The sequence below is a fragment of the Podarcis muralis genome, chromosome 11 (assembly GCF_964188315.1).
Source record: "Podarcis muralis chromosome 11, rPodMur119.hap1.1, whole genome shotgun sequence".
Taxonomy (NCBI): domain Eukaryota; kingdom Metazoa; phylum Chordata; class Lepidosauria; order Squamata; family Lacertidae; genus Podarcis; species Podarcis muralis.
The window spans coordinates 12,684,708-12,697,084 of NC_135665.1; the positions used below are offsets into that span (position 1 = coordinate 12,684,708).

The window sequence follows — 12,377 nt, forward strand, 5'->3', positions numbered from 1 at the left end:
CGTCTGGATCAGTCTCTTCCTGGTTCCCACTAACAATCTATTTTTAAATGTCCCCAGGGATAGAAGAGAAAGCTGCTCTAGACTTGAGCGCAGAATTTAGTATAGCTGGGATTCAGCACAAATATGCCTACCCAACTCAAAACCCAAAATGCAGATTCAGGATGCTCAGTGGGCACAGAGTGCTGATGGACTTGTGGCGGGTAGGAAACAGATCTGTGTTGTGTGGGCACGAGCAGAATAAAGATGCTGGAACCAGGAAGAGGAGCACTCTACCCTCCATGTTGTTGCAGACCATCACTTGTCCCTAAATAATTGAGTTTGACAAAAATAAGTAAATCCTTTCTCATTCTGTTGCAGGGTATGAAAGGTGGGGAGGTTGCTCAGATGATTGAAAGAGGAGAGCGAATGGAATGTCCAGAAAACTGCCCACCTGAGGTCTATGAGTTGATGAAATTATGCTGGACATATGAGTGAGCATCATCATATTTGTGTTTCTTCTGATAAAAACATTGGATTTCTTGTGCTTTTCACTCCCCACTCTGTCTTCGCTTTTTCTGCATTTTAAACCATGAAATAAAAAGATGCAAACTGCCCTTGAAGGAACATTTCAAGCCAAAGGAATAAAATGTGAATTAACAATAATCGTTGCCCTACTTAACACAGTAATGAAAATGAGAAGTAATGCCCTGCAAGCCAAATTGCAATATAGCTTTTAGACGAGATAACTTTCTTATAACCACTGTGCACAGCTACATAGCAACAGATTGTTTCTGGTACAGCATTTTCCAGAAACGGACTGACAAAAGCTTGTTGAGCAGAACACTGGGCTACAAGAGCTGTGCAACATGAAAAAATTGATTAAAAATATACATAGGGGTGTATTTTTTTAAAAAAAAAAAAACCTCAAAAGTACAGTGATGTTCTCGGCACATCTCACAAACAGAAGACCCTTCCTTCAGTGATGAGGGTGCCCTAAATTATTGCAGTAGAGTACTTAGATGATGATCACTCAGCACATGTTCTCGGTCACATGGGAACCCAGAACAAACTAATCCCAGGGGATGGTGTTCTAGGGGCCCCTTTAAGTACTTTTCTGCGAAACGCCTATCTAGATCTCTGAGATAAGTTGTATAAGACAAAGGAGCATTATTGGCTGCTGATCCAGTTCTGCTTGTGGTCTTCAAGGAAGGGTCAAGAAATAGCTTATTCTTCCCAGCCTCACAGGTTCTCCTTGAGAGCTCCCACCCCCTTTGTGGAGGGGATAGACTCTGTATTTACACTGCAGCCAGGAATTGCAGTTTTACTTCAACTACCTGCATTTCTTCTCATAGCCATTATTCCCTTGCTTCATCTGGTATAAAGCAGCTTGCTGTTTATTGCTGTCGGAACTAGGGGCTAAATGTCTGTATTGCCCTTACAAACTTCCACCTAGTGTCTCTCAGGACCTTCTTGACACTGCTGGGGAGCAACATTTTCTGGCATTACCTGCACATGTGGTCAAAACCCATCTCCGCTTATGATGGCTGGAAATTGCCCATCTGGACTTAAATGAAAAAGAGAGCAAAGGATGTGTGTGCCTATAATAAAAACGAAATGTCTTTCTTTTACAGCGTCGATGATCGGCCAGGATTTTCTGCGGTGGAGTTCAGGCTGCGCAATTTCTACTATGACATGGCACAATAAGAGCACTGTGTACTGAATGGCTGTAAATGGAGACACCATGCAGGAGGCAAATATGAAGAATGAAGATGCTCTCCGGTGAAAAGAGTTCTGCTGTACAAATGCCTTTGCAGCTTTTCAGAGCATTTCTGCAGGAATTGTTTTCCAAGTGGGGTTGCGTTTGTTCTTTGGATATTAATTATGCTTTTAACCTATTGATGCTGTTGGACTGGTAAGAATGCTGGAGAACCGAGCAGACTGTCCCCACGCACTTTTCCTGCTCTCAGTAGAATACCCGTAATGCTATTAAGAGATATTCAGTGCCTTATTTGATACTGCCACTTTCATAACCTTTCCTTGGGATAGTCAACACAGGGATTGATTTTGGACCGGAACTGAGTCCTGACCCTGCTTCAAGTAGCCGATTTCAGCCTTAAAACTGTGTTTGCCAATGTAAAATGCAGAAGAAGTGTGTTGTTCATGTGCTAAACAAGAGCCTTGCTTTGGCCTCTGCTAGTACTTCTTCCTCACTGTTAAGTCCTATTGAACACAGAAATCTAATTATTCTGTAGGCTATGTTCCACAACAGCAGCCTAATCACGCCCTCTTTCTTGATCTATATAACTTAAGGCTGCAATACCTAAGGAAATACTTGAGCAGTGATTCTTGTTGATTGACTTCTGAGTATACATTTTTAAAAATGAACTATAATTTTCACAGTAACGAAATACAGTGGAACCTCGGGTTAAAAACTTAATTCGTTCTGGAGGTCTGTTCTTAACCTGAAACTGTTCTTAACCTGAAGCACCACTTTAGCTAATGGGGCCTCCTGCGCCGCTACTGCACGATTTCTGTTCTCATCCTGAAGCAAAGTTCTTAACCCGAGGTACTATTTCTGGGTTAGCGGAGTCTGTAACCTGAAGCGTATGTAACCTGAAGCGTATGTAACCTGAGGTACCACTGTAAATAAAATACACGAACTAGCCACCAACAGTGCAACTAATCTTAACTGGTATCTGCAGGCTGTAGCCACCAATCCAGTGTGACTGTCCCATCTTGTAGGCTGCTGAAAAGTACTTCCATGGGAAGACACAGGAGTTGATGGGCATCACCTTTTGAAAGACTTCTGCTGCCCCTCAGAATCTCCAGGTGAGCACTGCACATCTCAGGATTTGCTTGCATGGAGAAGCTTAGATGTGACTGAACCAAGGAATGCAGCAAGAGCCTTCAGATTTAGCACCCACTATGCAGGAATCCTTTCACTGGTCCCCATGCATAGTTTGTCGCACTTTAAAGAAGCCCTCATAGCCTGCATTATTGCTACAAGAAGCTGGCTGGCGGAAGGCGCACCCCTGAATTTCCATCCCCTACCACCCTGAAGGGCCCCTAGATTTACTGTTTTGAGCATAAGCACTGCTCCTAAACAGTCCTGGATCCATTCCACAGCCTTCCACTGAGCTTTCTGAAGTGGTTTTGTTGCCTTAATTGTGTCCCTGAAGACCAGCAACCCAAATGATCATGGGACTGCAGGAACTCCCCTATGAGCAACGGTACAACAGTTGAGTCTTTTCAGCACCTCAAATGCAACAAATAGAAAGGATCATGGCATTTAAAAAATGGAATATCTCTTTGTAATCAAGCAATGCTGCAGAATGTAAACTAATGCCAAACAATCAGATTCAGAAATCTTAGCACTAGGTCCTATGAATGCAAAATGACTTTTTTGAAACAGTTTTTTAAAAAATGAACTTCTATTTTCATTGCCTATTTATGTACAGAAAACGCTTCTCTTGTATTATTTCATATGGTCTACATTGTGATTTTGAAAAACAAACATCTGTTTATTCCATTTTTTCTGGCTGTTTGTTTTCCTTGGTCTGGTTTCTCAGTCCCTTTGTTCAGGGCCAGTTTATAGCACGAGAAATTCCACGGATGGTGGTGGGAGTTGCATTAGGACTGTGGTGATAGCCCTTCCTTGTATGAATTTTGTGGTTCATACAAGCCCAGCCTGTGGCTCATAGAAATCTGTGAGTGATGTAGATTGGGGAGTGCGGGCAAGGTAACTGGAAGTCCAGTCATCAGGAAATGTCACTTTCATTTGCCCAGGGACATCTATATTAGGAACAGGCAAACTTGGCCCTCCAGATGTTTTGGGACTACAACTCCCATCATCCCTAGCTAACAGGACCAGTGATCAGGGATGGTGGGAATTGTAGTCCCAAAACATCTGGAGGGCCGAGTTTGCCTATGCCTGATTTATATCTATTGTTCTGTGGGAATGCTGATACACTCAAGCTGTCGTATTAGGTGCAAAATTCAGCTGCTTACACATTTCAGTTTATGTTTTAATGTTTCTAAGCTTTTGTAGCTGCAAAGATGTGCTTGAGAGGGTACAGGCAATGCTTGCTGTAAACTCAGTAGCTGAAGATAGGACTGGGAACCTTGATAGATGCCTGAAACGAAGGGCTCATTCACACTTCCATTTGCCCCGCTGCTTTCAGATTTCCCGTGGATTGCCATTTGTTCCGATTTAGCACTAAAGAGCAGGTTTTCCAGGGAAAGCGGAAGGACAAGGGCAAAACAGCTCAGACCTGTGCCTTATAGGCACAGTACAAGCCTAAGTGACACCATTGGTCCATTTAGCGGGGTGCTGACGGCAGTTTCAAACTGGCGGTGAATCCATCTAGAGATGTGGTTGTATTGTTCCTATAAGGTGTGCAATGTCCTTACATTTTGCATGCCATTAGTCCTTTTAAGTTACTCATAGCGTTTGAGAAATTTTATAGAAGGCTAGGAGACACACCTCTCAGAAAGCTAGACAAAAAAATTGCCCTCTCTCCCACTGGTGGTTTTTGAATCTGTGTACACACAGTGTTACCTGGGATGCAGAGCTATCCTGTAGTTTTCTGGAAATGTTGTGGTTTGATGTGGTTTCCCAAATCCAGCACTGACTGTAGCAGGAAACTAACCAGACATTTTTCATCCCTGCCTGCTCTCTGCCCATTGATGTGGACAGACTGCTAGCGAGGTGGAAAGACATAAAAGCATACTGATGTGGACAGAAAGGTGCAAATACACCTTGAAACGCGGGGGGGGGGGAGGAGGGGAACAACTGCGCTGCATTTTAAACCAGCAATGTGTACAGAGTCTTAAAGAAAAGCAAAACAGCAGGAGTAAACTCCTGACTCCATCCAAAGGCCAGTGCCATCTAGTGAGCAGATGATGAAATGGCAGTGTCTTCACAACAGTTTACTCTGAAAGTGAGCATGATAAGGGGGGGGGGGGGGCTTTGTAAATACTGCAACTTAAAATAGATTAGATCAGGTGAAAGGAAGAGAATAAAAAGGATCCTAACGGGAAAGCACATGAGATCTGTGCCCTGGCATTGTTTGTTTATTTATTGGAATACAGTGGCACCTCTGGTTATGAACTTAATTCGTTCTGGAGGTCCGTTCTTAACCTAAGGTACCACTTTAGTTAACGGGGCCTCCCGCTGCCGCGCGATTTCTGTTCTCATCCTGAGGTACAGTTCTTAACCCGAGGTACTACTTCCGGGTTAGCGGAGTCTGTAACCCAAAGTCTTTGTAAACCGAGGTGTTTGTAACCCGAGGTACCACTGTATTTCTAGATTGCACTTTCATTAAAACAACAGTAAGATGGTACACGTCATACAAAATTAGAATAAGGTCAATAGCAATGCCCATTATCTTGAGCCTCCAAGGGTACATAATTATACCAGCAAAAAACAAAAACAAAATCCAGTTCTTATTAAACACCTCCAAAACTTTCCCAATCTAGAAGAGCATGTGAAGAAGGTGAGAAATAGTTTGCAGCCCCTTCCTGCTCTATATGCAGGAGCTTGGACTGCCTCAAAACTCCAGGACTGGCATGAAATTGCTATCGTGAGCATCTTGTGGGAACCAAACCAACCCTTAATTTGACCATTATTCCATATTGACTTGTTCTCTGACTGTCTGTCTGCCTCTCCAGAAAAAGGTTCCCCTTAAACCCTAAAATTCAGTAGAAGAAATAGCAAGCACATTTTCTAGTCTGATTCTTTCAAATCAGAACCAGTGAAGGCAGTGAAGGTCCTGTGTGAGTGTCTGGAGGCAGTTGGAGGATAGATGGCGGCTAACAGATTGAGGTTGAATCATGACAAGACAGAAGTACTGTTTTGGGGGGACAGGAGGTGGGCAGATGTGCAGGACTCCCTGGTCCTGAATGGGGTAACTGTGCACCTGAAGGACCAGGTGCGCAGCCTGGGAGTCATTTTGGACTCGCAGCTGTCCATGGAGGCGCAGGTCAATTCTGTGTCCAGGGCAGCTGTTTACCAGCTCCATCTGGTACGCAGGCTGAGACCCTACCTGCACACGGACTGCCTCACCAGAGTGGTGCATGCTCTGGTTATCTCTCGCTTGGACTACTGCAATGCGCTCTGTGTGGGGCTACCTTTGAAGGTGACCCAGAAACTACAACTAATACAGAATGTGGCAGCTAGACTGGTGACGGAGCGGCCGCCGAGACCACATAACACCAGTCTTGAAAGACCTACATTGGCTCCCAGTACATTTCTGAGCACAATTCAAAGTGTTGGTGCTGACCTTTAAAGCCCTAAATGGCCTCGGTCCAGTATACCTGAAGGAGCGTCTCCACCCCCATCATTCTGCCCGGACGCTGAGGTCCAACGCTGAGGGTCTTCTGGTGGTTCCCTCACTGCAAGAAGTGAGGTTCCAGGGAGCCAGGCAGAGGGCCTTCTCGATAGTGGTGCCTGCCCTGTGGAACACCCTCCCACTAGATGTCAAAGAGAAAAACAACTACCAGACTTTTAGAAGACATCTGAAGTAGTGATGCTAAATTCTCAAGAATAACCTTTTGGACATCTGAAGGCAGCCTTGTTTAGGGAAGCTTTTAATGTTTGATGCATTACTGTATTTTAATATTTTGTTGGAAGCCGCTCAGAGTGGCTGGGGAAGCCCAGCCAGATGGGCGGGGTATAAATAATAAATTATTATTACTATTATTAGTAGTCCCAAATTCAAATCTATGCCTGTTAATAACCAGCATTTAATGCTGCCATGGATGGGGCACCTTCTCTGCTGGATTTTTCCACGTGTTTTGTTTAATCTTTTGGTGTGTTTCTGTATTTCAGTTTCTTACCGGCTTATCATTAATAATATAATATTATTAATACACATTAAGAACTGCCAAGTACCTAATTACTGCATTGCCAGAATCCACACACTTCCTCTTAACTCCGGGTTTCGAAAAGATCACAAACAGGGAGCTGTATGGTGTGAAAACACTGGTAAGTGAGGATTGTAGCAACAGCAAAGAAGTTGTGTAATGAAGAGTTTGATGAAACTTTTCACCTCTCACACACACGCATTGCCCTGACAATCTAAGGAATGCCTAGATCTTTCCCCCACCGCCCCCTTTCCTCCCGTTAAGAAGAAAGTCTTCTTTATTAGCATCCACCTAGTTATTTATTTGGGGACGCGGGTGGCGCTGTGGGTAAAAGCCTCAGCGCCTAGGGCTTGCCGATCGAAAGGTCGGCGGTTCGAATCCCCGCAGCGGGGTGCGCTCCTGTTGTTCGGTCCCAGCGTCTGCCAACCTAGCAGTTCGAAAGCACCTCAAAGTGCAAGTAGATAAATAGGGACCACTTACCAGCGGGAAGGTAAACGGCGTTTCCGTGTGCGGCTCTGGCTCGCCAGATGCAGCTTGTCACGCTGGCCACGTGACCCGGAAGTGTCTCCGGACAGCGCTGGCTCCCGGCCTATAGAGTGAGATGGCCGCACAACCCCAGAGTCTGTCAAGACTGGCCCGTATGGGCAGGGGTACCTTTACCTTTACCTTTACCTTTACCTTTACCTTTACCTTTACCTTTACCTTTATTTATTTATTTATTTATTTCTCATTGCCCTCCCATCATCTCATCCCTTCATCTAACAAAAATGGAACAATAAAAGCAAAAGTGGAACCCCCCCTATGCAAAATGTCTCCACCGTGCCAAGTAACCTGTAAGAAATATATTTGACCAACAGATGGCAGCCTTTGAATGTATATTGTTTCTACTCTGCTTTTAATTCCAACTTTAGCTTTTTTTAAAAAAAGAACCACCATCGCTCCCTTTGGTTAGTGGTCTACAAACTTTCAGCAAACCATGAATGCTTTATAAAAGCAATGAAGGCTCAAATACACAAAACAAGAATATGTAACTTAATGTCTATGAAACAGTATTGAAGGGCTTCCCCGATTCCCAGAGCCATATATAAATGTAAATATAAATAATATAAATATAAATAATATAGTGATACCTTGGTTCTCAAACTTAATCCATTCTGGAAGTCCATTGTTCCAAAACCAAGGTGTGCTTTCCCATAGAAAGTAATAGAAAATGGATTAATCCGTTCCAGACTTTTAAAAACAACCCCTAAAACATCATTTTAACATGAATTTTTCTATCTAACGAGACCACTGATACATAAAATGAAAGCAATAACCAATGTACTATAAAATAAATAAGACAGTATTATCGATGATAAAAATTAAAATTATTATTTTTTCCCACCTGTACTGATGATAGTCACTGTTTGGATAGGTTTTTTTAATCTATTTCTACAGTCACACATCAATCAATCAGTAGCTGAACTGACTCACAAAAACAAATTAACTGGAAAAGCCTCAAAAATTAACTGGTAAGCCTCAAAAACAGAAAGGCAAAATAATTAGCAAAAACAAATACAGTGGCACCTTGGTTCTGGAACGTAATCCATTCCGGAAGTCCGTTTGACTCTGAAATGTTCCAAAACCAAGGCACGGCTTCTGATTGGTGCAGGCACCCTGGAAACAATAACTGACAACTGCATCAGATGTTCGGCTTCTGAAAAAAATTCAAAAAAAGGTTTTCAGTGTTTAGGAATAAAGGCGTACCAGGGCATTTGAGAACCAAAGTACTATTGTATCAATAAATGTACACACACACCAGTTTAATGCATGCTTACTTGTAAAAAAACCCCAAAAAAACTCTTTGAAATCAGTGAGGCTAATTCCCAAGTAAGTATGCACAGGCTTACACACTCACCAATGGAGTAAACCCCACTAGGCATAATGGGGCTTTAATGGCAGTTTATTCTGTTTTTCTGACACTTCCTTAACTGTTGCAGCGGTTCTCAACCTGTGGGTCCCCAGATGTTGTTGGACTACAACTCCCATCATCCCTGAGCTCTGGCCTTGCTAGCTAGGGGTGTTGGGAGCTGTAGTTCAACAACATCTGGGGACCCAAAGGTTGAGAGGCAAACTAAGGCCCGGGGGCCAGATCCGGCCCAATCGCCTTCTCAATCCAGCCCACAGATGGTCCGGGAATCAGTGTGTTTTTACATGAGTAGAATGTGTCCTTGCCGATGGAAAGGTCGGCGGTTCGAATCCCCGCGGCGGGGTGCGCTCCCGTTGCTCGGTCCCAGCGCCTGCCAACATAGCAGTTCGAAAGCACCCCCAGGTGCAAGTAGATAAATAGGGACCTTTTACTGGCGGGAAGGTAAACGGCGTTTCCGTGTGCCGCGCTGGCTCGCCAGATGCAGCTTTGTCACGCTGGCCACGTGACCCGGAAGTGTCTCCGGACAGCGCTGGCCCTCGGCCTCTTAAGTGAGATGGGCGCACAACCCTAGAGTCTGTCAAGACTAGTCCATACGGGCAGGGGTACCTTTACCTTTACCTTTACCTTATACTACCAATTAGGCTGGCATGTACTCTGACAAGGGGGATGCAGTCGCGTGCAGTGAAATTTTTCATAGGGGAACAGTTAGAGCCAGAGGCCCTAGCTTGCGAGGGGTGGGGGTTGATGTCATGAGTGTGACGTCGCGCATGTGTGAATCGCGCCTGCCTCCCTAAGCCGGGCAGAAACTTCCCGGGATTTGCGAAGAGGTGCCAGGGCGCAGACAGGTTGATGGAGCCCTCCTGACTCCTTCCTCCTTCCTCCAGGTCATGTGGCCAGCAGGACTAAACTGCTTCTGTCACAACAGAACACTATGACGGAAACCAGAGTGCACAAAAACAATGTTTACCTTCCTGCCACAGTGGTACCTATTTATCTACTTGCACTGGCGTACTTTCGAAATGCTAGGTAGGCAGGAGCTGGGACAGAGCAACAGGAGCTCACCCCGTTGTAGGGATTCGAACAGCCAACCTTCTGATCGGCAAGCCCAAGAGGCTCAGTGGTTTAGACCACAGCGCCACCCACATCCCCTTAGTCCAATGACTGCATGCCACTGGGTGCATGAGGTATGTTTGTTTGTAAGCAGGCAATCCAAGGCAGCCTGTCTTCCAGCAATTATTTCTATGCGCACATCTATAATGGAAGTTAGCAGAAGCAAAATGTTTGCAAATTTTGTTTGTCCTATTATTCAGTAGTGCACATCTTCTTTCAGAGTGATGTGTAACTGGGCTGCCCTACCACCTGCATAAAAACCATTTTAAGCTCTTGGATCAGGACAAGAACTTTTAAAAAGAATGGGGGGGAATTGTTATTTACCGTATTTTTCGCCCTATAGGACGCAATTTTTCCCCTCCAAAAATGAAGGGGAAATCTGGGTGCGTCCTATGGGGCGAATGCAGGCTTTCGCTGAAGCTTGGAGCAGCGACCCCTCTCGCTCTCCAGGCTTCAGGAACACATCCGCAGCCTAGGCAGCCCTGCGGGAGGTCCCGCAGGGATGTCTAGGCTGTGGATAGCAGCCTGCTTCCCGGAGCGCCGGGCGCCCTGAAAGCAGAGCGCCCGGCACTTCGGGAACACCTCCGCAGCCTAGGCAGCCCTGCAGGAGTTCCCCGCAGGGCTCCCCATGCTGCGGATAGCAGCCTGCTGCCCGGCGGGCGGGGCGCCCTGAAGCAGAGCGCCCCTCGCACCGGGCAGACATCGGCCAGCCCCACAAGCTCGGGGGACAGCAGGGAGGCGCAGCGCCGCCATCCTGCTGTTCCTCAACCTGGTTCAGTTTCCCCGACCTGCTTTGGGGGGGGGGGAATAAAGGGAGGGAATCCATTATTTCCCCCCCAAAAAACTAGGTGCGTCCTATGGGACGGAGCATCCTATGGGACGAAAAATACGGTATTTAGGAGACCACTGTAAGCAGATGAAAACATTAGCAGGATTTTAATCACACCTGTAACAAAGACTATGGAAAATTCAGATGGATTAAAAATGTGGATAATGGAATTATATGCAGTTGAAAACGCTGACAATAGGACCTATGGAGGGGATGGGAGGAAGTCCTGAGATTCAGAGAAATCTCTTTCTATGATATGTAATTGATAAGTTTATATCTGTAAAATCAAATAAAAATTATTTCATAAAAAAAACAGTTTAATCTAAAGGCCAGTTCTACAGTATATGAGCACATCAGAAAAAGCCACATTATTATTATTATTAGTGTTATTATTATTATTACCATCATCATCATCATTCTTGAAAAGAATTGTGCCAAACAGCTATTTCCAAGAAAGCTGATTGGTGGATTTCCAGTTTCCCATAAAAGGGCTGTGCACTCATAATCCCTGCCGCTGGCTTGGCCTGTATGATCTTGCCAGTAGCAGCTATTTGTGCATGCAATTTCCTTATGCAGTTGGAAGACCTCTGCAAAGCTGCTTCCATGCATATGAGGCTTCCCGGCTGGATCAAGACAAACACAGATGCATTGGCTGCAAATGAAGCGATGTTCTATATGCACACAAAAAACAAAGCCTTTTTTTTATCTTGTAGGGATAATTTTGCCCGCAAGCTCTCAGCTCAGCAACGTAAGAACATCAAGGCACACGCATAGCGGTGTGTTCTCAGACCCTGGATTAATTCCAACCATTTAAATGCCGGTTTGTGAGTCATTTTTGCTCTTGTTCCTGCTGTGAGTATGGAGGGGGAGAGACTAGGAAAAGGCAGCTATTGCTAGAAGCAGAGTCCATGGCCACTAGCAGCTATGAAATATTATGCTTGCTTGGCACTGAGTGCGTAAACAACACATGGATTTGACGTGGAAAGCAGAGTTCTCAGAAAACGCTCTCTTGATTGTCTCATCTAGCGTGATGGCTATTTTGGACAATATCCTATTATTTTCTAATTTACATGCGCTTTGCTTGAAGTATTGTGCAGGCAGCACATCATGTACTGAAGCGAGCAGCTCTAAGAATGCCTGCTCTGCGTTCCCTACTCAAGGAGCTCAGCCATAAAGTGCAAGGCAGATCTCTCGTCTTCTTTTTTATTGCCCCATCTGTTCCTCTTTTCTTTCTCTCTTCCTTGCTGCTGTTGTGCAGCACAGTGCCGGATTTACGTATAAGCTAAACAAGCTATAGCTTAAAGGTAAAAGGTAAAGGAACCCCTGACCATTAGGTCCAGTCGCGGACGACTCTGGGGTTGCGGCGCTCATCTCGCTTTATTGGCCAAGGGAGCCGGCGTACAGCTTCCGGGCCATGTGGCCAGCATGACTAAGCCGCTTCTGGCGAATCAGAGCAGCGCACGGAAACGCCATTTACCTTCCCGCTGGAGCGGTACCTATTTATCTACTTGCACTTTGACATGCTTTTGAACTGCTAGGTTGGCAGGAGCAGGGACCGAGCCACGGGAGCTCACCCCGTCACAGGGATTCGAACCGCCGACCTTCTGATCAGCAAGTCCTAGGCTCTGTGGTTTAACCCACAGTGCCACCTGTGACCCTAGCTATAGCTTAGGGGGCCCCCAAAAA

At 45.3% G+C, this 12,377-nt stretch overlaps 1 protein-coding gene across 3 annotated transcripts in view; it reads left to right on the plus strand.

The window, feature by feature from the left end:
• Positions 1 to 3,508, plus strand: part of SYK (spleen associated tyrosine kinase) — a 38,816-nt gene extending 35,308 nt beyond the window's left edge. For all 3 annotated transcript variants that reach the window (XM_028748932.2, XM_028748934.2, XM_028748933.2), the window contains 2 exons: positions 358 to 470; positions 1,611 to 3,508. In XM_028748932.2, the coding sequence (XP_028604765.1) occupies positions 358 to 470; positions 1,611 to 1,683 (186 nt within the window). In that variant the 3' untranslated portion in view covers positions 1,684 to 3,508. The remainder of the gene's footprint in view (positions 1 to 357; positions 471 to 1,610) is intronic.
• The last annotated feature ends 8,869 nt before the right edge of the window (positions 3,509 to 12,377 follow it).